The sequence below is a fragment of the Plectropomus leopardus genome, chromosome 2 (genome assembly GCF_026936395.1).
Source record: "Plectropomus leopardus strain MGB_pleo_1.0 chromosome 2, ASM2693639v1, whole genome shotgun sequence".
NCBI classification, from domain to species: Eukaryota; Metazoa; Chordata; class Actinopteri; order Perciformes; family Serranidae; genus Plectropomus; species Plectropomus leopardus.
Genome location: NC_142177.1, coordinates 15,722,778 through 15,743,629, shown reverse-complemented (window position 1 = coordinate 15,743,629; position 20,852 = coordinate 15,722,778). Strand labels below are relative to the sequence as shown.

The 20,852-nt window shown below is 39.7% G+C and overlaps 3 protein-coding genes across 4 annotated transcripts; all 3 read right to left on the bottom strand.

The window, feature by feature from the left end:
* Positions 1 to 1,833: 1,833 nt before the first annotated feature.
* On the bottom strand, positions 1,834 to 8,640 carry LOC121954758 (interferon-induced GTP-binding protein Mx-like). The gene is made up of 12 exons (XM_042502456.2): positions 8,328 to 8,640; positions 7,526 to 7,663; positions 7,235 to 7,389; positions 5,775 to 5,913; positions 5,478 to 5,676; positions 5,326 to 5,404; positions 4,896 to 5,018; positions 4,654 to 4,795; positions 4,255 to 4,413; positions 4,071 to 4,147; positions 3,717 to 3,995; positions 1,834 to 2,737 (listed from the first exon to the last, which is right to left on the bottom strand). Exons 1-12 carry the CDS (start codon positions 8,512 to 8,514, stop codon positions 2,465 to 2,467), a joined length of 1,950 nt encoding a protein of 649 aa, XP_042358390.2. The 5' UTR covers positions 8,515 to 8,640; the 3' UTR covers positions 1,834 to 2,464.
* A 2,623-nt stretch (positions 8,641 to 11,263) lies between these two features.
* On the bottom strand, positions 11,264 to 13,999 carry LOC121954726 (uncharacterized). Of its 2 annotated transcripts, none has more exons than XM_042502412.2 (3): positions 13,752 to 13,999; positions 13,054 to 13,434; positions 11,264 to 12,277 (listed from the first exon to the last, which is right to left on the bottom strand). In XM_042502412.2, the coding sequence occupies exons 1-3, from the start codon at positions 13,966 to 13,968 to the stop codon at positions 11,409 to 11,411; spliced, it is 1,467 nt and encodes a 488-aa protein (XP_042358346.2). In that variant the 5' UTR covers positions 13,969 to 13,999; the 3' UTR covers positions 11,264 to 11,408. The 2 variants fall into 2 exon arrangements, with proteins under 2 accessions (XP_042358346.2, XP_042358354.2); XM_042502420.2 differs by having other exon boundaries at positions 13,054 to 13,431.
* Positions 14,000 to 15,513: 1,514 nt separating this feature from the next.
* LOC148190172 (uncharacterized) lies at positions 15,514 to 18,940 on the bottom strand. The gene is made up of 4 exons (XM_088086427.1): positions 18,828 to 18,940; positions 17,169 to 17,252; positions 16,267 to 16,410; positions 15,514 to 16,132 (listed from the first exon to the last, which is right to left on the bottom strand). The coding sequence occupies exons 1-4, from the start codon at positions 18,935 to 18,937 to the stop codon at positions 15,991 to 15,993; spliced, it is 480 nt and encodes a 159-aa protein (XP_087942553.1). The 5' UTR covers positions 18,938 to 18,940; the 3' UTR covers positions 15,514 to 15,990.
* Between the last annotated feature and the right edge of the window lie 1,912 nt (positions 18,941 to 20,852).

Below are 20,852 nucleotides of genomic sequence, written 5' to 3'. Positions count from 1 at the left end.
TTTTCTTGTATGCTTTACTAGTTTCTTGCAAATATTTGGGTCATTTTATCTTTTGCTGCTCGTAGCCTTTTTTCACGTTTTTGAAAGAAATCGAGCTTATTTATTCAGGTTTCAAAGGGTTAAATGCTTGAAGTGCTCAAAATGTTTAAACATTTTTTTAAACTGTAAAAATATGTTAAAATAAAATTGTATCATTATTTCTATTTGCATTATAACTACATTTACTATTAACCTGTATGCTTTTCCATCTTTGTCACCAAATTCAATTTCTATATTTTATTTCCTCAAATAAAATTCATTTTTAGATAATGTCCTAGCCCTCAGTGAGTCTAAAATTGGGTTTAAGGTTACTGATATGTGGTATTACCTATTTCCTAGTTTTACCACATGCATCTGTTATTGTGTGAAAAATTATCTGTTTCATCTGACTCACTCTTTTGCTCTGTTAACATGAATTTCCTTAGAACAGAAGAGCTGTCATTTAGAAAGTGCCTTTAGTGACATGGTTTTGTATGTATTTCCTGGGGTGGTGCAGTAAAAAAATCATACCCCCTCTGTCTCCTTTCTATAATATTCCCAGGTCACAATCTATTGTTATTGCTGTTGTTTTATAAAGTCTAATATGATCCCACCATACCCTTTCTCTCTCTCTCTCTCTCTCTCTCTCTGCCACATTCTCATGAAATCACATCTTGTCATTTTTCTTATTTAGGCCAAATTTCAATCATCCAACCAGGGCTGGATAAACCTACCTAGAGTGCCCTGGGGCAAAATGAGTAGTGGGCCCCTACTGATTATTTTAAACAAAAAATAAAGATATGGCTGAGAATAACGATTCAACAATTATTCTAACATCATAAACAAATGCTTTCTATGTGAAAACCTTCTGTTGAGTATCAGCCACAATACATTCGAGTGAGACCAAAACAGTTGTGTCAGGCCGAGTGCACCAAAAGAGCACCTGCGCAGCACCATCCCTTCATTTCTAGCAGTGTCTGCTGTAACTGTAACCCACTGCAGCTCCAGTTACATTGCACACGTCATACCCCATGGGGTAAAAGACTGTATCAGAGCCTTTACTAAATAGCCTTGATGTCTCCTAAAAGGCATCCTGAATACATTTGATGTGAAATACATGGGGCTTATATGATGTCTTTTGTTTTTTTTTAAGTTTACGAGTTCTGGCCAGATTCAGGGAAACCAACAAAGGCGGTGCAGAAACCTTAGCTCTTTCTGTTAATAACTTCCGGCCTCAGCAGCAGAAGTTTGAAGCGTTGACTGACATGATTTAGGTTTTCGTCTTTGTTAGAATTTTGGTCCAGCAGACCTGTTTTAATGGCAAGTTAGGTTTCAATTTGCATGTTGGCTTAGGTTACAGAAGAGAGCCCATTTCCTCTGACTCATCCTGTGTTGATCTGGGTGTGTTATCTTTCTTGTGTTAGTTTTGGTCTTCTGCTGGTAGATTTGTTAGGTGTTGATTTGTCTGGAAGTCATATTGTTTCTAAATAAAATGAATGCTTTTTCATGATACTTCTTGACTCTTTTGGTTATGTACAATCTCTTTGTAAAGAGTTTTTCTTGGAGTTGTAACACTCCACATAGATGAGGCTAAATTCTACAAATGTAGAATAACACACACACACACACACACACACACACACACACACACACATATAAATATATATATATATAATGTAACTATAATGATAGCATTTTAACATAAGCAACATATAGGAAAATTAGGTTGAGGTCTATAATGAGGTAAATTTAGTATTTTATGCATTATCAAAGCAGTTCGTATTTGTATCATTGGCAGTGCAAGAGAAGCTGACAGTATGTTTTCAGTTTTATTTCAGAATATAGGTTTGGTAAACACAGTTCTGGACTAACATGTTATTTTGCCCAACAGGCTTACAGTTTACATCATTAGAACTTAATTAATTGACTAGTTTAACCCTATTAGCTTACTTAGCTAAGTGTTTCTTTCACAACGAACACATTGCAAGTAATAATATAATTTTTTTGGCTCTCCTTTGGCTCTTAACTAACAAAATAATGCTTGTAACACTTCTGTGCTGTTAAATCGTGTTAAAGTTCTTGTGGTAAAAGTGCTAATATGTCTGCTCAAAACAACCAAAAACAAAACTACTACTCGAAAAACAACAAAAAAACAATTACAAGAACAAATATGCTTATTATTCTTGTCCTGATTTTAACCTTATACGCTGTAGCCTATATGTGGTATGTCATTCAGAAATAAGAACATTGAATGGAATAAGTGAGAATATAAGTGAAAAAAATGGAATTATTTATGAAACATGAGCGGAATAAATGAAATAGATACAAATATGGATATAATAACAAGGTCTATTCTTTATATTTTACTGTACTGCAAAAGAAATAAAATGTAAGAATGTGATAATTCAGTAACTTACGTTAAAACCAGATGATTACTCATCTGGTTTTAACGTGTGCACTGTGATTGTGTTGTGTTGAAGTTGTATATGTTCATACTGAAGTTAGTCAACAGCATGCGTGCCTTTGACAGGCGTTTGAGACGACTCTGAAGTTGGAGTCTTTTCATTGTTATGCCAGAGTCCTCTTGAAGCAGCGACTCTGTTTTCTCTTTGTCCTGAAGCACCTGCAGCATCTCCCTCTGCAGCTGGATGACAGACTCCTGCAACACCTGGTAGCGGATCACCAGAGGGATCTGATCAGCCAGACGCTGGCCAGCAATCTGCGGTTTGATGATGAGAAAGAGCTGTATCACAAAGCTACTATATGTATCTGATTGTTTCACAAAAATATCTGTACTCGGATGATATCATCAGTGGACATACTGGAAGTTGTTAGGAATTATCTACATTTTCTGCATTTAATAGTTTCCTTCTGCCATTTGTACTCATACATACATATATCAATGTTTAGCTGCCAACAAACTAATAGTTTAAACATGTACCTGCCTTAAGGCAAGGCAAGTTTAAGCAAGAGTGCTTTATATTAAAACAGTAAAAGGAACACTGCATAAAAATAACATGAAAGTGAACATAAAAGTCTAGTTGTTGTTGTTGTTAAGTCTTGCATGTTTTTAAAAATATAGAATTTGGGCGTATAAAATACCTTCCTTGAAATCCCAGCCACAGTATGTGTGGCATAGTAAGTGAATATAGTGTCAGCCCATTTTGTTTTAATCCAGAAACACTTAGCAGACTGGCCCTGATGACCTACGGGGTCTAGAGGGTTCATAGTGTGGATGCTAGAGGCTTAAAATACAGCTTTTGAAGGCACAATCCTTGCTGGAAAAGCAGCAATGTCTCTGTAAAAAAACAACTGTTTTCGTGCCACCATTTCAACAGGAACTGCTGAGATGTCTCAGTAAAGAACAACTGTTTTTTGTGGCACTATCTCTGCTGGAAAAAATGACAGTGACAATGCAGGAATGACTTGCTAAAACACATGAGGTTTGTTGGTCCTGTACAGTGGTGCAGCTTTGCAGGCATCTCACCTAAGTGTGACACCATCCACCATCCCCTCCGCCTCCAAACGACAAAGTCAACTCATTCACATGTAATCAGAACTGGGCAACTTTAGAAATGTTGATATGATTTGTATGAAATGTGTAAATGTGACATTTTGGGGGTTTGCAGAAATGTACAAAGCTGACATTTTCTTCTGGCAACTGTAAATAAAATGTACAGTGTGTGATTTACACTTACCTGGTAGTAGGATTTAAGGTGTTTAATCATCTCTTTCAGAGTGGCCCCGCTGTTTTTATTGCTCACAGTGCTGCTGGGGCTTTTAATCGATTGTCCAAAACCGAAGCCAGAGACAGGCACAGGCACAGCCACAGACTGTTCATCTTCCCTCTTCCGCTTCTCTAACTTTTTGCTGTATGTGCTGTCCTGAGTGTAAACAATCAGCTCCATCTTAAACTGAGTCCTCAGCATGGACTCTGCTGCAGTCTCCTTGTCCTTCGTGATTGTTTCAATCTTCATCTAAAGGACATAAAAAATGCTTGTAAATTGTACAGTTATATGTATACAGTTGCAGTGGGAAATGAAAAATGATACCTTAGCTGTTTGGATGAGGCAAGGAAATCCAACAAGGTTGCTCTGTGCCAACTCAAACAGCTGTTTCTTTACAATTTCTTGAAAAAAAAAAAATTACAAATCAGACAATACAGGATATAACAAAAAGGGGTCTCAGGGTCTTACATACTCAGAAGGCCTGCAATTATAATAGAGCAAGACATGCCTGCCACTTCCTTGAGTTTCTGGATCGCAGGCTCTTCCAGCTGTTTGATCTGCTCCTTGATCATGACCTCAAAGGTCTTGTAGTTGATGAACCCTGGCAATTCTCGTCCACGGTACTTTTTTTCATACTGAGCCACCTCGTTCTCAATATTCCAGCTAACTGCCATAGTAATGTATTTTTGGAAGACAAAATAGACATAAAGAAGGTTGGCAGTTAGTTTGTACAATAGTCTGGAGCAAAACTTGCATTTTTCACAGAAAGAATGACGATGGCTTTGAAAAACACAACAATATGTCACCATCCCACTCAATAGTTTTCATTAATTTACAGTTTTGTAGTATGGTAACCACAGCAAATATATCAAAAGTGATCAAATGAATAACTTGCCAGTGGACTTACATGTTAATCCAGAGCGCTCTACGATTTCTTTCCATGCCGCAAACTCTTTTCTGAGAACAGAGAAGATATTGAGCCTGTCTCCAAATCGGAGTTCCTCCCCTGTGGTGAGGCTGATAGCATTCTGAGTAAACGCTGTCACTCTCTAAAATATAGGGGGTTCAGACGAAAGGAGAGGGCAAATTAGTCTTTCTTTTCAAATCAAGGAGGCCCAGTGTTCTGTAAGCATCAGCAAATAAACTCACATCAATGAGGAAAACGAGTCTCTCTGCTGCGTCAGGTGGGGGTCCGCTGCCGTATCTGTCCAGCTCCTGCTGAGTCTGTGTTAGTTTCTTCTCTATCTGCTTTTCCAGTTTAGGCAGAGATCGCTACAAATCACACATGGGTCAAAACTTTACAAACTAAAGTAAGCAAAGTAATCTGTGGAGAATCATTAAAGGTAAATAATGCAGGAATTTTTGAACGCTCTTTGTAAACAGTATAGCCGGTGAAAGTGAAACTGAAAGCCAACCTCATATTCACTCTCACTTTAGAACAAGCTTTGTCAGCTTGCCATTTCACCTTGTTGTTTTTTTTTTTTTTTTTTTAGTGCTGTGTCTGCAGTTTTAGTAGCTTCTTCTTGCATGCGACCAACCCGCACTGCTGTGCCCAGGGGAAGTGCTTAGAAGTATTTACCTGAATGTGAAGCACCAGTTCAAGGGTGAGTTTTTCTGCCAGTTTAGGAACAGTGGCAAAGCCTTCATCATCAAGAAACCTACAGCAAAAATTAAACCTTACTTAAACTGCAAATCACTGTTTACAACATCACCTAAAAAGAATGAACTTACTGGAAATACGCATGATCTCTGAAGAAGGCTTTCTCTTTCTCTATTGCTTCAGTAAGAGAAACTTTGTCTGTGATCTCCTTCTGACCCCTGCACCTGACGATCATGTAGCCCTTCTTCAGGGGGATGACCTCATTATGGACAACTTTAATCACCGTGTCTTCGGTGCCTTTGTCCACCAGGTCAGGCTTAGTCAAGATACCTGAGAGAGAGGGAGTCATCTTAAAATTAACACTGTACATTCAAATTTTAAATTATAAAAGAGTCTGGCAGCCTTTCTTAAAAATCAAAAGTATTTACCCAGAGTCCTCTCTCCATCAGGGTCCACCTCCCGTGCCATCTTCAAAGCCTCTGTGGTTGCAATGTCCACGTTGCATGGAACAACCACCAAACTGATGGTTTCTTGTTTTTTGATGAACTTCTGGATTAGATCCTTTATCTGAAAGTAATAATTCATAATGTGAAGCGATAAATACGAACTTATCGACTGTAAAACCATCAAAGCACTGTTCTTTTTTGGACTGGTATTATTGTAAATAATGAACAAATACATTATAACAAGACTAACTAGAAATACCATCACACAGTTGCATGCCTCAGAACACCAGTCAAGTTGAACTTAGAGGCAATAATAAACTCTTATTCTTTGTGTTTAATTACTTGGGTTTTATTAATATAATTTATTATAATTACTGTGATTTTTTAAAAAAGATTGTTGTTGTTGTTGTTATTATGATTATTATTTTCTCTTTATGCTGGTTTGCACTGGGATCAGGGGGCTGTTGGAATGGGTTGGAATTCCATATTTGTTAAATGAAAAACTGAAAAACATGTTATTTGACCTCGACCTTGTTATAAATAAAACTCAAAAAAAGCTTTATAAAAACTGTATTCTTATCTGCTCAGACATAACTGCAAATGTTGTTTTGACTAGTGATTACAGGTAACCCTACATGTTTAATTGATTGTTTTTAGAGGAAGCCATGTTCATGACCTGTACAGTATTTTCCCACTGTGTGAGAGCAGGTTATGAATGTTATTTTAGTCAGTCATCTGTTAAAACACACTTTTGGAAAATACAAACAAGCATGTAAGCTAAGCAGCCAAACATGGTTATGCTAGAATGAAATATAATCCTGATAATGCAGTTTCCTTGCTTCTTTATTTCCACGTCTGCAGTATTGATTATCAGCAGGGGAGGATGATGATTATTTTGCCTGAAGGTTGCAGCTTTAGCATCAATCTTTATATCATGGATTACATCATTGATGTAGCCATCAACTGAATTTTAAGAACCTTTAACAGGGTGCTCATGTTATAATGAATCAAATATAAACTTTTTTTAAGTCAGCCAGAGACAACACACACATATATATATATATATATATATATATATATATACACACACACACACATTTGGTTTAATTCAGTAGTTCTAGGTAGATGTAGCAAAATCAGCACTTGAGAAAAAGTCAGGGCCTCAACATAATCATGAAGTCTGTGATTCATCATTTGAGCTGCATTTATATCCACATTTAATTTCAAAAGAAGCAAGTCATCTGTTTCCGGGGCATGAATTGATGATATGTGGTAAAAATGCGACCTGTTATATGCACTAGAGCTCTCGAGGAATCACCAAAATTATTAAGATTCATCCTTTCGGGACTGTGACTCTTGTACGAACTTTTTTTTACAATTCATAAAACTAGTGTCACAATATTTCACTCTGGACCAAAGTACTGAGTGCTGAAATAGCATACCAAGTCGCCAATGTTCTCAGGTTGATCCTTGACAGCCACCCTGGCAATGCCAGGCAGGTCGATGAGCGTCAGGTCTGGCACATCAGGGGAGGCGATCTCCAGACTGATGAGGTCACTACTGATCCCCGACCCCTTCCCGGCCATTTTATTCTGAGCTGGAGAGAGATGACAGGATGTATGATGAGTACAGTGCATGTAAGTGCTGATCACTGAAAAGCAAATAAAACTTCATTTAACCTCCTCCAATAGTCTGCTTATGCTAATGACATTAAAGAGTGCTGTACACTGTACCGTCTCTAATCTTTCTCTCCACTTTAGCAGGATCTTCTATCTCTTCCTCATAGTTGTGGTAGCTTATCTTCCCATACCACTTCTCTCCTTCTTTCTTTCTCTTCATCTTCAGTTCCAGAGGGCATCTTGTCACAATGCCTGAATTACAAAATAATGGAAAAACAGAGGAATAGTAAGATCCAATTTACTTGGTGGAATAATATCAAGCAGAAGACACCTCAGATATCATATAAATCATTTTAAATAAAAAGTTGGGTCTCATACAGCTGAAAAATGTCTCAGCACACCTTAAAGTTCAACAGTTCTGTACAATTTTTTTTAATGAAAGTTTGAAAAGCCTCCACCACACAGTCCTACTAGTATATTCATTACATTTATGTCTTTATGATGCTCATATCAATGTCGCATATGATGTCTGTAATTCTATACTGTGTGTGAATGTACCTGCTCACATTATATAGTCAGTTAAGTAGATTAATGATTGAGCCTTTGAATAAATATACCGTGTATTACTGCAACTCCAAACACTAGATGATGTATTATTGTTTTTATTTATTCTTTATTTTTTTTTGGTGGAGTTGCTCTTGGAACAACTGATGTGACACTAGTCTGTCTAGTCTTTTAACATTTTCACATGACCTGTTAGCTCAAGTATTCCATTATTAACCACTATGCTCAAATGTGATAAATACCTGTTTTGCCCTCTTTTGCTTTTTAGATTTAATTAAACAATTTATGATGATGTCTTGTTTTGTTGTTTTTGGCTTTTTGGTCAAAAACAAATTGTGTTGTAATGACCTACCACTTCCTCTTGGCAGAGCCACCCCTGACAGCGCCTCCAACACGGAGCTCTTCCCCGAGCTTTGGTCTCCAATCACGGCGATAGCAGGCAGCGCCAAGTCCTTCTCTACACCCAGAGAGCGAAGAGAGTCGATGAGGTCAATGCAGGGACGCACCTTCTCCTCATACTGTTGGTTCAGAGAGTTCATGATATTTACTTCGTGTCTCCTGGAAATTAACTAACTTAAAGAGAAAAGACCTGCTCAAGTGTTTTTGTCTGTGTCGAGCCTTACATAGCAGCTGCCCCGTGACGGACAGCGCGCAAATCAGGGATTCAGAGGTAAAAGGAAATGAGTTAGGTTTCGTTTCCACGAAGAAGTAAACGAAACATAACACAACTTCCAATAATTTGCTTTAGGTCTGGCATGTGTTTTGGCCAGAATTCAAGTCCAAATATAAAATAAAAAAACATAAATACACACACATATATACTGTATATATAAAAACGGCTGAGGTGCACCGTATGGACAGCAGGGAGAGGCACAGTCACACTGGCAGAGCAGTCTTTCCTACAAGAGGAGTCCGAATAGCAAGAGGAATAACACTGTGGTTTATGGTCCCCATTCCCCAACAGTATGATAAAGCCAGAGCTAGCCTCACTACTGAGAGGCGCTTGTCAACAGTGCCAGTATAGACCAATGCATACTGGGAAAACAGGGCAGGGTTAAATCACCAGAGTCATTAGGATTCATCCTTTCAGGACCATGACTCTTCTACCAGCTTCTTTTACAGTTCACATAACTGTCGAGATATTTTACTCTGGACCAGAGTAGTGCTGAAATAGCATACAAAATATTTCATGTTCTCAAGTTGACTTTGTGATTACTTCATGCCTGTCATATTTAAGTCCACTGCACAAAGGCTGCTTTTTATAAGCTCACTGTGCTGGTTGCATATAGCACAGCAGCAGTGCAACCTGAAAGACAGGGTAGGTCTATGGGTATTCAAGAACCTCATTTGGGTTTAATTTCCCTGTCTTTCATTTCTCTCGCTACGCTTAGACAAGGTGTTGTCTATGTAAACCAATACATATATAAACCAGTTCCTCGCGTGACAAATGTTGGGTCACAGGTTTCTCACTGTTTAACAAACCAACATCAAGCCAGTAAGTCATCTGAAATTACTAATGTTGATGACTTTTTATTATTGATGATATCAATAATATGTTGATCAATCATACTTTTTAATACGTTGTTCAGAGATTTTGATCCAGATGGTGTGGATTAGCCTACCTACCTTCCCAGAAGGTCGGAAGTCACATGGTCCGTCGGGGGAGTCTACCTGAACTAAAAAGCAAAGAGACAAAGCGCATGTCCTGCTGCAGGAGGATAAACAAACAACCTGGCAATGCAAAAATTCTTCAGTTTAATCCTTTAACTGATCTACAACCTACTGAGAACAACGTATTGCTCAACATCAGTAAAACCAAGGAGTTGATTGTTGATTTTAAGAATGAAGGATGCAAAGACACACACCCCTGTCCACATCAGTGAAGCTGAGGTGGAGCAGATGAACAGCTGTAGGTTCCCTCACCGTCACTGAAAACCTATCTTGGTCATCATCACCACCCAGGTTAAAAAAGCACTGAAAAGGCTCTACTTCCTACAGAAACTTAGGAAGGCTAAATTCCAGAGCATGATCCTGATTAAGTTCTACAGAGGAGCGACAGAAAGCACACCGACTAGAAACATCGTGTACGGCCCAGGACAGGAGGACTCTACAGCGGGTGACTAAAACTGCCCACAACATCACTGCTTCCCATCTACAGAGCATCAGTGATCTCGGTGAAGTGAGGTGTCTGCACAGAGCCCAAAGGATACTGAAAGACAGCAGACACCCCAGCCAGTCTGTTCACCCTGCTGCCATCTGGGAAAAGATACACAAGTATCTGCTGCAGAACCACCAGACTATGGAGCAGCTTCTTCACCCAGGCTGTGAGACTCCTCAACTCCTCCTTCAACGCCAAAAGATGTAGCAGGATTTAGGGACTGATTTCACTCTCATTTTTTTCCTAAACTATGTTTAAGAAAAAAATGACAAATACATCTACCTTCTTCGAAGCATTAGTAGCCTAAGTATTTGTTAGCTTCTAGTGAAGCCATTAAAATTCAAGGTGACTCATAAGAAAGTGACATATTTAACTCACTTTTACCTACAGTGCTGTGATTGTCTAATGTACAAACACTTGCTTAGTTGCATCTGTTATTATCATCAACAGTATGAGGTACAAAGTAGTTATATGGCAGTGGGTAATGTAGTTACATCAGTAGGATTGTTGAATCAAATTGAATCCCTCCAGTGACCAATTCAAGGAAAATGAGTGTGTGAATCATCAGGTATTTTAATTAATTATATCCCAAACTACCAGAAGGCATCACAACACCGCACTAAAGGATGGGGGATTAAATACCACCTTCTCAGTCACAGTTCTAGTCTAATAAAAAGCTGTGCCAAAGTAGCATGGGATTTGCCCAACAAATATCCAGCTGTAAAATACTTCTTTTTGTAGCATTCTGCTAGTACCTATGCACTGTTGTGCACACATGCCAGTGTTCAATGTTGCAGCTGGTCAATGTGGTGCTAAAATCATAGAAGGACATAGTGAATTAATGCACAGAGCTGGGGCTCAAGCAGAAACAAAACAATCAAGTGAAACACTGTAATGTACCTAATGTGGAAAACATTTCTACCAGTCTGGACTCACTAAAGTTTCCAGCACCTAGCACAGATTAAGGCAGGGGGAGCGGTGGTTGCCCTGTATGTATGCTGGCCGTCATCATCCTCAAATGATATAAAAAGATAAAAGTCAGTACAACCAAAACACAATCTAATGAGTAGAGCCTCGCCTCCATAATTAGCATGTCTAAACCAAGTGAGAAAACAAAAGAGCAAAAGTAATTTTTAGACTGCCACACATGTATTTTAATGTCAAACTTTAAATAATGAACTCTATTATTTACTCAGTGAACATACTCCTATAATATCTGACACTCCACATTTTCCACAGGGTCACTAACTGAATCATAAACTCAGTATTTAACAATCACAGCGGTTGGGTGTAATCCATTTTGTCCTCTGCATGGATCTTTAAATGTGTGTTTAAGTTGCTCTTCCTTTTGAAGCTTTTCCCACACACCATGCACAGATGGGGTCTTTCCCCTGTATGTGTCACCCTGTGAGTCTCCATGTCGCCTTTTCTGTTGAAGCGCCGACCACAGTCGGTGCACTGGTACGGCCGCTCCCCCGTGTGGATTCTCATATGCAAAGTCAAAGCTCCGCTCTGTCTAAAGTTCATGCCACACTCCTTACACTGGTATGGCTTCTCTCCCGTGTGGATTCTCACATGATCCTTTAAATGGCCTGACTCTTTGAAGCGTTTGGCACAAACGGGACAAGTGTGTCTTCTCTCTCTGGTGAGATCATTTACATCTTCTTCCACTCCAGTGCCATCTCCTTCCTTACTGCACAAGTTGGAGTCGTGCCTTTTCTTTTGCCTCGTTCTTGTTGGTGTGAGCGCTTTAATCCAGTCTCCATCCACCACACCGTCTGTATTTTCAACATAGTCCCTTTGGGTTGCAGGACGGTCTATATTCATGGAGTAAAAGGGCTGACAAACTCTGTTCAGTTTGGACAGTTTGCAGCCTTCCCTTTCACCATCTCTTCTGTTTTTCTCTGCTGTGTAAACTGTTTTGGGGTTTGAAGAGTGAGGCCCATCATAGACGCTCCTCTCTGAGCAAAAAGGGAGTTTGTAGGAGTGGTCATTATCTTCTTGAGGACTAGATGATGTAAGCTTTTCCTCTTTGATCTGAGGGGGATCGGGTTCCTTGTCGTCCTGACAGGGGCTCCAGTCTTGTTCAGTGTACTGCTGCTCATCACACCCATCCTGCTCATGATGAGTGATCTCAAGCGGATCTACAAAGGTAACAATGACATGAAAATACACCGATCAGCCATAACATTAAAATCACCGACAGGTGAAGTGATTAACATTGATTGTCTTGTTACAATGCAAAGTGAAACTGACTTTCATGTGCAGGTTTACATGACGTGTTCCACCCACACAAACACTGTTGCAGATATAGTACACGCCCTCAAGGAAATTGCACCCGCCAATGGCAGTGCCCCACCCTCCCCTCGCACACACACACACAGAAAATTGCACAAGGTTTGAACTTGGCCTATGAACTCCCCAAATCCCAATCTGACCGAGCCATCTGGGAGTACCGTAGCCATGAATGGACATACTTAGTCTACAGAAGGTGTTTGGTTGGGTGCTGCATGTCCACTTGCATCCACATGAATGCCAGGATCAAGGTTTTACAGCAGAACATTGCACTGTAACAAGATGATCAATGTCGTTCACTTCTCCTGTCAGTGGTTTTACATGTTGTGACCGATCGGTGGATACTAAATTACGCAAAGACCCTTTGCTGAATACACACATGCCTACATCTATGACTCCTTTTACCTGTTGTGTTTGCATTTGTAGTTGTTTTACCTGGCTGTTGATGGTATGCAAACGTCATCTGCTCCACATACTGCATTTAGAAATACACTACTTAATGTGATGCAGTTTAGTTTTCGCATTCACTAAAGGACAAGTTTCACCACACCATGGCACAGATGGGTGGATATAATAAAATTATAAATTTTAGCTTTGATTTTTTTCCAGCCTCTGCTCACCTCACCTTCTAGGGTTTTGCGCTGGTGTCCAGAAGACTCTGGATTTCTTCCTCCGGGGGTCTCAGCCTCCCTGTTTGATGGCGGTGTTGTAAACTCATCATCATTAGGCTCAGCTTTGATATCTGCTGTCTGTTCAACAGTTAATATTCTGTAGAGGTGTGAGGGTGGCTCCTCGTGACCTACTCTTTTAACAAACTGAGGGGACAGGGTGGTATCACACTGCTTCCTACAGGACGGTCCTCGCTGATCAGCCCTCTGCTCATGCTCCTCTTTAATATGCAGGGATCTCTGGTGATCCAGACTCACATCTGGGGCCCACTCCTCCTTATGACAGCAGTCAGGAGAAGCCTCCTCGTCACAGCAATGAGGACTGACCCCATGAGCTGCTGAATGACATGAAAGTGCATTAAGAGATGCATCAAGAGATTTTAATAAACACTTTAAAGCCCCATTTAAATTCAAAATCTATCAGAGAGATTGTTTTTAGCTGTAAAGGCCAATGGATGCAATATCATCTGAGTCACGCTACATTTATTTATAAGATACCTTCATGAAAAGTACATTGCACTGAGCCATAATTTGTCACCAAAATCTCAAAAACTGTGGGGAGCTGCAGCAGCCTCATCATGTTAGATACGCATCCTCATTCTATAAAACCCTAAATAAAGAATGACTTTATCACTGAGTGATTTAATCCACACACCTGATCTATGTAATCTGACTTCAGGCCACAGCACGAGTGTTCTCAGGTGATCTATCTCCTGCTTGAACCGGCTGATTTCTCCCTGATACTCTGTCAGCGTTTTCTCCACTGCCCCGAAAATCTCCACAGCCGCCGCTGACAGCCGCTCACAAATGAAGGCGTTCAGACACTGCAGCGTGGCCATTTCTGCGCCGATGCTGTCCTGGTCCTGACACATGACCACATTTCGGTATGTGACTTCCTTGTTGTGAACGGGTTCAGTGTATTTTTAAAGCGGTAGGAGCGCTCAGGCAGACTGCTGTCGCCTCCTGCTGGTCAGCCGGGAGGCTGCACACAGTACTATGGCAGTTCAGGTGCGCACAGAAATACTGAGACTAGATACAAGCAGAGGTGGGACAAAATGATTGTTTTGCAAGTCACAAGTGTCAGGTTTTTACTTTACTTTACTTTACTTTGAGTTTAGAGTCCGAAACAAGTCAAATCAACTCTTCAACAAACGTAATGCCATTTAAAAAGAGTAAGAATATATTATTTCACAAACCTCCTTACTGCTTTTAACCAGTTGTGTTTATTTGTTAAAACAAGTTTTTCAGTTTGTCTGAAAACTGAAAAACTGTGATTTTAGACCCACGCGTTTTGCATACTGCAGTTTATTCATTGTTTACCACCAAAAAATTTCCAATAATGTTTTTGTTATATAATCCAAATTATTTTTAATATTTTTTTTTCCCCAAATAGTGCTCAGTAAAGGTAAATTAATTCTTCATTCTTCATTGTTCTCCCCTGAAACTTCATGCTAATGGATTTCTTCAAAGAAGATCTGAGGAATTAAGTGTTGACTTGCTGTGAATGATGAATAGCGTTAATGTTTGTTGAATCAGGAAATGAAGGGAAATGATCTATTATCTGGGACAATTTTAAATAACACACACTTTTGATCTTTGGGATCGGGGGGGGGGTTCAAGCTTTTTTTAAGTCGCTGGAGTTAGATTCCAAGTCACGTTGCAAGTCAAGCTTAGTCTAAAATCATTACATTTGTGACTCAAGTCTGACTTCTCATCTTATAGAATGTCGCAAACTGGCATAAAAAATGGTTGAAAAAGTCATTGTTCCAGATGCCGATAACTGGTAAATGGCACAGCATTTTTATAGGTTTATAGTGTATAATTTCAAGAGAACGGTCCAAAAAGTCAACATTTAAAGGTAGCGTAGGTCATTCTGTCAGGTAAAAATGTCTATCTAGAATGGCACACCACCTGCCCCAAAGTTAGCTTCCCACTGCAGACTGACCAGGCTCCCTTAAGGTGGACTGTTAAGGTGGACCAGCTTTTCTCATTGTAGTGACACTCCCAGCTGCTTCTGAATAGATAATGTCTGTCTGCTGAGTCCGTCCAGAGTTAGTGAAACAATCATTGATCCCAATGCAAAATGTTTTTGCTGTTATTGATACAGTAATTAAAATGTTGTTTTTTTGTTTTTTATTCGTGAAACTTTTTTTCTTCTATTTAAACAAAGTTTAGAAGGTTTCAGATAGTTTAGACTTAAACTACTTGACTCCATACTAAGAGGGAGCAAAGTATGTAAAAGTTATTTGCAATCTAAAAAAATGTAAGACTTCAAACTTAACTATGAAACTTAACTACTAACTATAAAGGAAAAAGAGAAATAAAACTTATCTATAGTACATGCAAACATTTTTAAAAAAAAATAAGGACATGAAAGATGCATTTTGGAAGAAAAGGTTTAGAATGTGTGTCAGCGTGAGTGTGTATAAAAAAAACGTATGTATACCAACAAGGAATTAAAAATAAAAACGTATGTACATTTTTCGAGGAATGAAGGATGTGAAACTTACCAACACTACCTGGAAAGAAATAATTATTATTATAATTGTTTTTTGTTTGTTTTTGTTTTTTTGAGATAGGAATTGAAAGTTGGAAGGAAAGATCTGGTGTGTGTGTGTGTGTGTGTGTGTGTGTTTGAAAAACGTATCTATACTTACAAGGAATTAAACAAACTAAACAACGAAAACTTATCTACATATTAAGAAGGACAGAAAGACTGAAAACTTATCTACGGAGCATGCAAAAGAGATTTTTTTTTTTTTTTTGTTAAGGAAATGAAAGTTGGTGGTTTGGAGTGTGTGTCAGTGTGAGTATGTGTGTGAGTTTGTGTGTGAGTATGTTTGAGTGGGTGTTGGTGTGTTACTGTCACATCTCCGGGTTGTACGGAGAGTCAGTCATCCACGCCAGAACCATCTCAGCCACTTCGTTAAAAGCAGCAGGTGAGAGACCACCTGGCTGGGGACCATGGATGGAGGGCAGGGACGTGACGTCATCGCCGTCATCCACAGGCTGCTGGAGGGGTCGTGGCTGGTTCTCCTGCAGACAGAGAGAGGGGTCGAGGGTCAGACTGGTTCAGCTACACCCTTTAGGCTGATGCAGTGGTGTGGAATACGTGCGTATGGTGACCAGCGAGCTAGGACAGAATGGGTTTTGACCCCGTGTATACATACCTCCAGCTGGACATCCTCCGGCCTGGCCTGTGCGCTAGAGGTGGAGGGCTGCGGGCTGGGGCTCCGGAGTCGTCTCTCCGGGGGCTCCTCGGGGCCTCTGGTGCTGCTCTCCTCCTCCCTCTGCCTCTTCCTGGTTCCAGCAACCTGTGAGAGCAAAACACAGAAGAAGAATGTAAAGAACCAGGTCCATCTAGTTCAGTTATGCCCCTTTAAGACCGTCGCTGTAATGTCACTGGTGTTCATCTGTGCTTCCTGTGTAACTGAATGAATTATTATATTTCAATCTGGCTTCTGTTGCTGCCCTGGTACTAAATACTAAATGGCACTGTGAAAAGGCTGATCACTCGCTAGCATAAATACATCATGGTTATACCAACAATTATTATAAAAATACTATAACTATAATTTATACTGTTACTCTTTGGAGGTAACACATGGACTAACTTGACACAGGTTTCAATCATTTTGTAATTAGTTTAAGCAGCAGGCAACACTGCAGCACATCACATAATTACCTAAATAACTTAGTAGTGCCACCTGGTGGAAATTCAAGAGCTGCAGTGTTTCACACAGTGTTTTCTGGTTTTATAAACAAAAACATGGAGATTTGAGGGAATACTGCACACAGCTAATGCCACATATTCAGTGAGTACGGCTACTGGTGAGGCCATCAAAGACGAACTCAAGTGATCACAAGGTGAGATGTGTCAGGGTCAGGGTGGCGTACCACCTCAGCCAAACAATTTCCTGAACTTGCTAGAGACCAATCTGCAGGACTTTGCTGACAGAAACAATAACGGAAATCAGACTTGTAGCACTCCCGCACACACTTCCACTCCACACTTCTCATCATACAGCAAATCCCACTGGTCTCTGAGCAGGCAGCGACACATCAGACTTACTGATCACTTGGTGTTACGCACGGACCGAGGCGGAACCAAACGCACAGTCGGCAGAACATCGTCGTCCGGGCAGCGCATGAAGACCTGCAGGAGGAGAGACAATCAGTGGGTCAGCCGCCTGCGGTCCATACAGCCGGAGAAACTAAAGACAGATTTTACTGCTGCTTCAAGGAGAGGTACACGGGCCAATGTGCTTGAACTGCAGGGGGACATACAGGATCGTCCTTTAATGTCTTACCTTTAACATTTTATCTCTGCTGAGCGAGGAGCAGGACAACAAGCTGAGATTTATGTTTTCACAGGTGTAAACTTGGTGGCAGGACGTGTCTGCCTTTAAATTGTCCACGGGTGGGACACAAAGAGAAAAACTCTCTCCCACCATGTCCCCAGCAGGGGGAGCCCCACATTTACAGCTCAGCTGAGACTCATCCAGCAGGATGGAAGTTTGAGGCAATGCTATTTGCACACTTTCTTTTCTCAAATATCTCCACTAGCTTCCACATTAATGCAAATATCCTTTTAAATTAAGAATTACAACAGAAAGATCTTTTTTTCTTTGCTTAAATCCCTAACAGCGCACTTTTAAAAAAGCAGAGAGCCCTAGGGTGCTGCCCAGTTCTTACCCAACAAACAAAATTCAACCAAAAAAAATGCCCAAACTAAGCAAACAAATAAAATAACAAAAACGTAGCTAGTTTATAATTATGAGATACTCAAAACAAACAAAAAACCCACAAACTAATAAACAGCTCCTGCAATTTCACTAAATAATAAAGTAAAAAACCTTTTTACTTATGAGCTCATGAGTCCATGGCTAATCCTACAAACAACTGTGATCTATTGTGTCTCAAAGCACTGGCTGTTTAACTTTTAACCGAGTGTGTCAGCTGTTAGCTTGCCTTGTTACGTCAGCATAACAGATACCAAGCCAGCGGTAAACATCCACGACTAAAAGATGATTGATGGTTTCTCACAGCTCCTTAACAGAAGCTAACAGATTCACCAAACATTTTGGATAATTTTATATTGATCCTAGGTCCCTGTAAAGTGAATTAAACATGATGTTCCCCTTGTCTGCCCTAATGACAGTTTACACATTTTTACTACTGCTTATTAATGAAAGCAGAGTTCTAATGAGTGAAACATAAGGCTGAATTTAACCACAGACGTCAGTATTATAATGCAGTTAAATAACTTTAGACAATCATTTTATATGACAGTCTGGTAAACCATTTTATATGACGTCTCAACCTAGATGACTAAACACACAATTTAAGGTCTGCTGCTGAGTTTATTTTAAAACAGGCAATTTTCTTATGTGGGTTGAGACTGCAGTCACACGTGATAGACCAAGGACACTATTAAAAATATTTTTAAAAATGTATAGCTTTCTCTGGACAGACGGGGATATCTTTTGCTAGTGTGTGCATTAGAGCATGAAAATATGAGACAAATCACGTCCAATTTAGATTCAGTAGACTTCATATATTTACAAATGGTTATGGACAATTACGGTTAGTATTTGCAATTACCAGGTATTAAGGTACTAAACTACACATTTGAGATACATTTAAAACTACTATTTCAGAAAAGGACAAACTCGTAACAAATCTAACAGGATACACACTTTTACCATGAAAGGAAATCCAAGTGTTTTACCTTAGTGGTCCTGGCACTGGGAGCGGGCTGCTCCTGCTGGTGGCTCCTGCTGGGCTCCCTCCTCGGCTCCCTCCTCCAGTAGAGGTGGTCGCGGAGGTGGGCTGGCACATCACAAGTCTGTAATGATTGCAATACAGTTTTAGGAATGGACTCTTCTCAATGCAACACAATATAACTTAACATTTCATAACTGTGTTCAGAAATTTAACCTGTTGTTCCCCTTAAATAAACAAGATATTTTGTATTTTCCTAGAGGAGTGTAAACAAGTTAACAGTGTGTCACTTTGCTTGTAGAGTAGCAGTCGGTCCAGGACTTAGCATTGTTACTTCTGTCCTTAAATTTCAGTTATATAAAAAATATAAAATATTTTTGACATACTTAACAATATTTTGTTACACTTCACTGAGCTAACTCGCCATTGCATTAAAATCAGTTGCTGGACTGTACATCTTTCAAGGCCTCAATGTTTAAATTTCATTGAGGTGTGCAATAACAACTCTAAAAGAGAAAAAAAGGTATTTTATTCAACGCGTCAACTTAATTTAAGTCCCGAAAGTCAGTTTTTGGGGGGCTGTCGAGCTTTCTCAATTCTTAAATTTAGTTGAGGCGTCGAACAAAATTAGCCTGCTTGAAAAAGTGTTTTGAAATCTGATCAATTCTTACGTTTTCCATGATGAACCGGTAATATAGCTCAGCTGCAGTCAACGGGTGTCGTCCAGTTTTGTAGAAATGTTTGAGTGAAAGTTTCTCTCCAAAATCTCAGAGTGAAATGGCGATTTTGGAATCAGATTCTCGAATATATAAAGTGAATCAGGGACACCATGGCGACCAGCTTCAAATGTCAACACTGGTTGTTCTAACTGGACAGATCAAAGAACTACATCTAACTCGACTGATTATTGGAAATAAAATGTTTTACAGTGACCCCGTCCTCTCTCAGTAACAATAGCATATTGTATAGACCCAGTGTGCACTTGTTTTTTGACTGACTCCCATTTTCTTGGCAAAGTTTACCAAAATTAATAGTCCCAGTCAACAAGCATGAAACACGTAGCAAAGTTATTTTACAAATGTTAGCTGTAGCTCGGTCGTTATCAGCCATATTTCTAATTTAACATGTGTGAGAGAGACAATATAGCCCTCTGGTCTGACTCGATGAGCATTGAGCTACATCTATGTCAGCTGCTTGGTAAACACATTTCATTTCAATCGTGTGTTACTGTTAGCTAGCTAACTTTGTGTCACTACCCATATGCTAATAACTTTGCTAAACTGGGTCAAATGGAGTCAAACCTCAATGTTTGTAAACAGAAAAGTCGATATAAAGGTGGTTTACCTGGTAGCTGCTTCTTCTCGCATCTTTATCGTTACTTTGGTGTATAATAGTGGCATTTAGCTTTGAAAACACACACACAAAAACAGCTTTTGCTCCATGACACATCTGGATAAAACCGTATTGTGTGCGCTCGAGCTCTCACCATCATCACGGGGCAGGTGCAGCGATTCTGTTCAAATTAGCCTCAGCAGTGAATGACTGCCTCGAGCTGCATGTGAGGCGATTTAAAGCTAAGAGAATACCAGTAATTGATAGGTGGCTTTTTCTGGGTTATACTGACTCACTTGCTCACACAATTATTGGTCTGATCTGGCAAAAATCCTCACTTTGTATAATGTAGTCTCCTTTTCCCTCCCAAGTCACTGGTAGATTACATTCAATTAAAGGCTGTGTTGCTCAAAAGGAAGCAGCGACTACAGACCAGGAAATCAGAAGTCCCTTGGTAGTGATGCACTGCAGCCACAAGGCGACGTTATTATCATCACAGTTGCTGTTTTCTTTATTTTTAAAGTTTATCTGCTGTGCAGATGGGACCTTGTATGGTAACGTTGGTCACCAGTGTATTGATGTGTGTGTGATTGAGTGAATGGTTCTTGTACTGTAAAGCACTTTTAGACTGGAAAAGCACTAAATAAATAATGTCCATTCCATTTTCCATTACCACTAATAAAAATAACAAATAATATGT

Excerpts from the sequence above, each read along its gene's own strand:
- LOC121954726 (XM_042502412.2), bottom strand. The coding sequence starts at position 13,968 with ATGTGTCAGGACCAGGACAGCATCGGCGCAGAAATGGCCACGCTGCAG. Across the intron at positions 13,435-13,751 it reads AGTCAGATTACATAGATCAG|CAGCTCATGGGGTCAGTCCT; the intron begins GTGTGTGGATTA and ends CATGTCATTCAG. Across the intron at positions 12,278-13,053 it reads CCAGCGCAAAACCCTAGAAG|ATCCGCTTGAGATCACTCAT; the intron begins GTGAGGTGAGCA and ends TTACCTTTGTAG.
- LOC148190172 (XM_088086427.1), bottom strand. The coding sequence starts at position 18,937 with ATGTGCCAGCCCACCTCCGCGACCACCTCTACTGGAGGAGGGAGCCGA. Across the intron at positions 17,253-18,827 it reads CCAGTGCCAGGACCACTAAG|GTCTTCATGCGCTGCCCGGA; the intron begins GTAAAACACTTG and ends CTCCTCCTGCAG. Across the intron at positions 16,133-16,266 it reads CGGAGGATGTCCAGCTGGAG|GAGAACCAGCCACGACCCCT; the intron begins GTATGTATACAC and ends CTCTGTCTGCAG.
- LOC121954758 (XM_042502456.2), bottom strand. The coding sequence starts at position 8,514 with ATGAACTCTCTGAACCAACAGTATGAGGAGAAGGTGCGTCCCTGCATT. Across the intron at positions 5,914-7,234 it reads CTGAGAACATTGGCGACTTG|ATAAAGGATCTAATCCAGAA; the intron begins GTATGCTATTTC and ends TATTACTTTCAG. Across the intron at positions 2,738-3,716 it reads ACCTTAAATCCTACTACCAG|ATTGCTGGCCAGCGTCTGGC; the intron begins GTAAGTGTAAAT and ends ATCAAACCGCAG.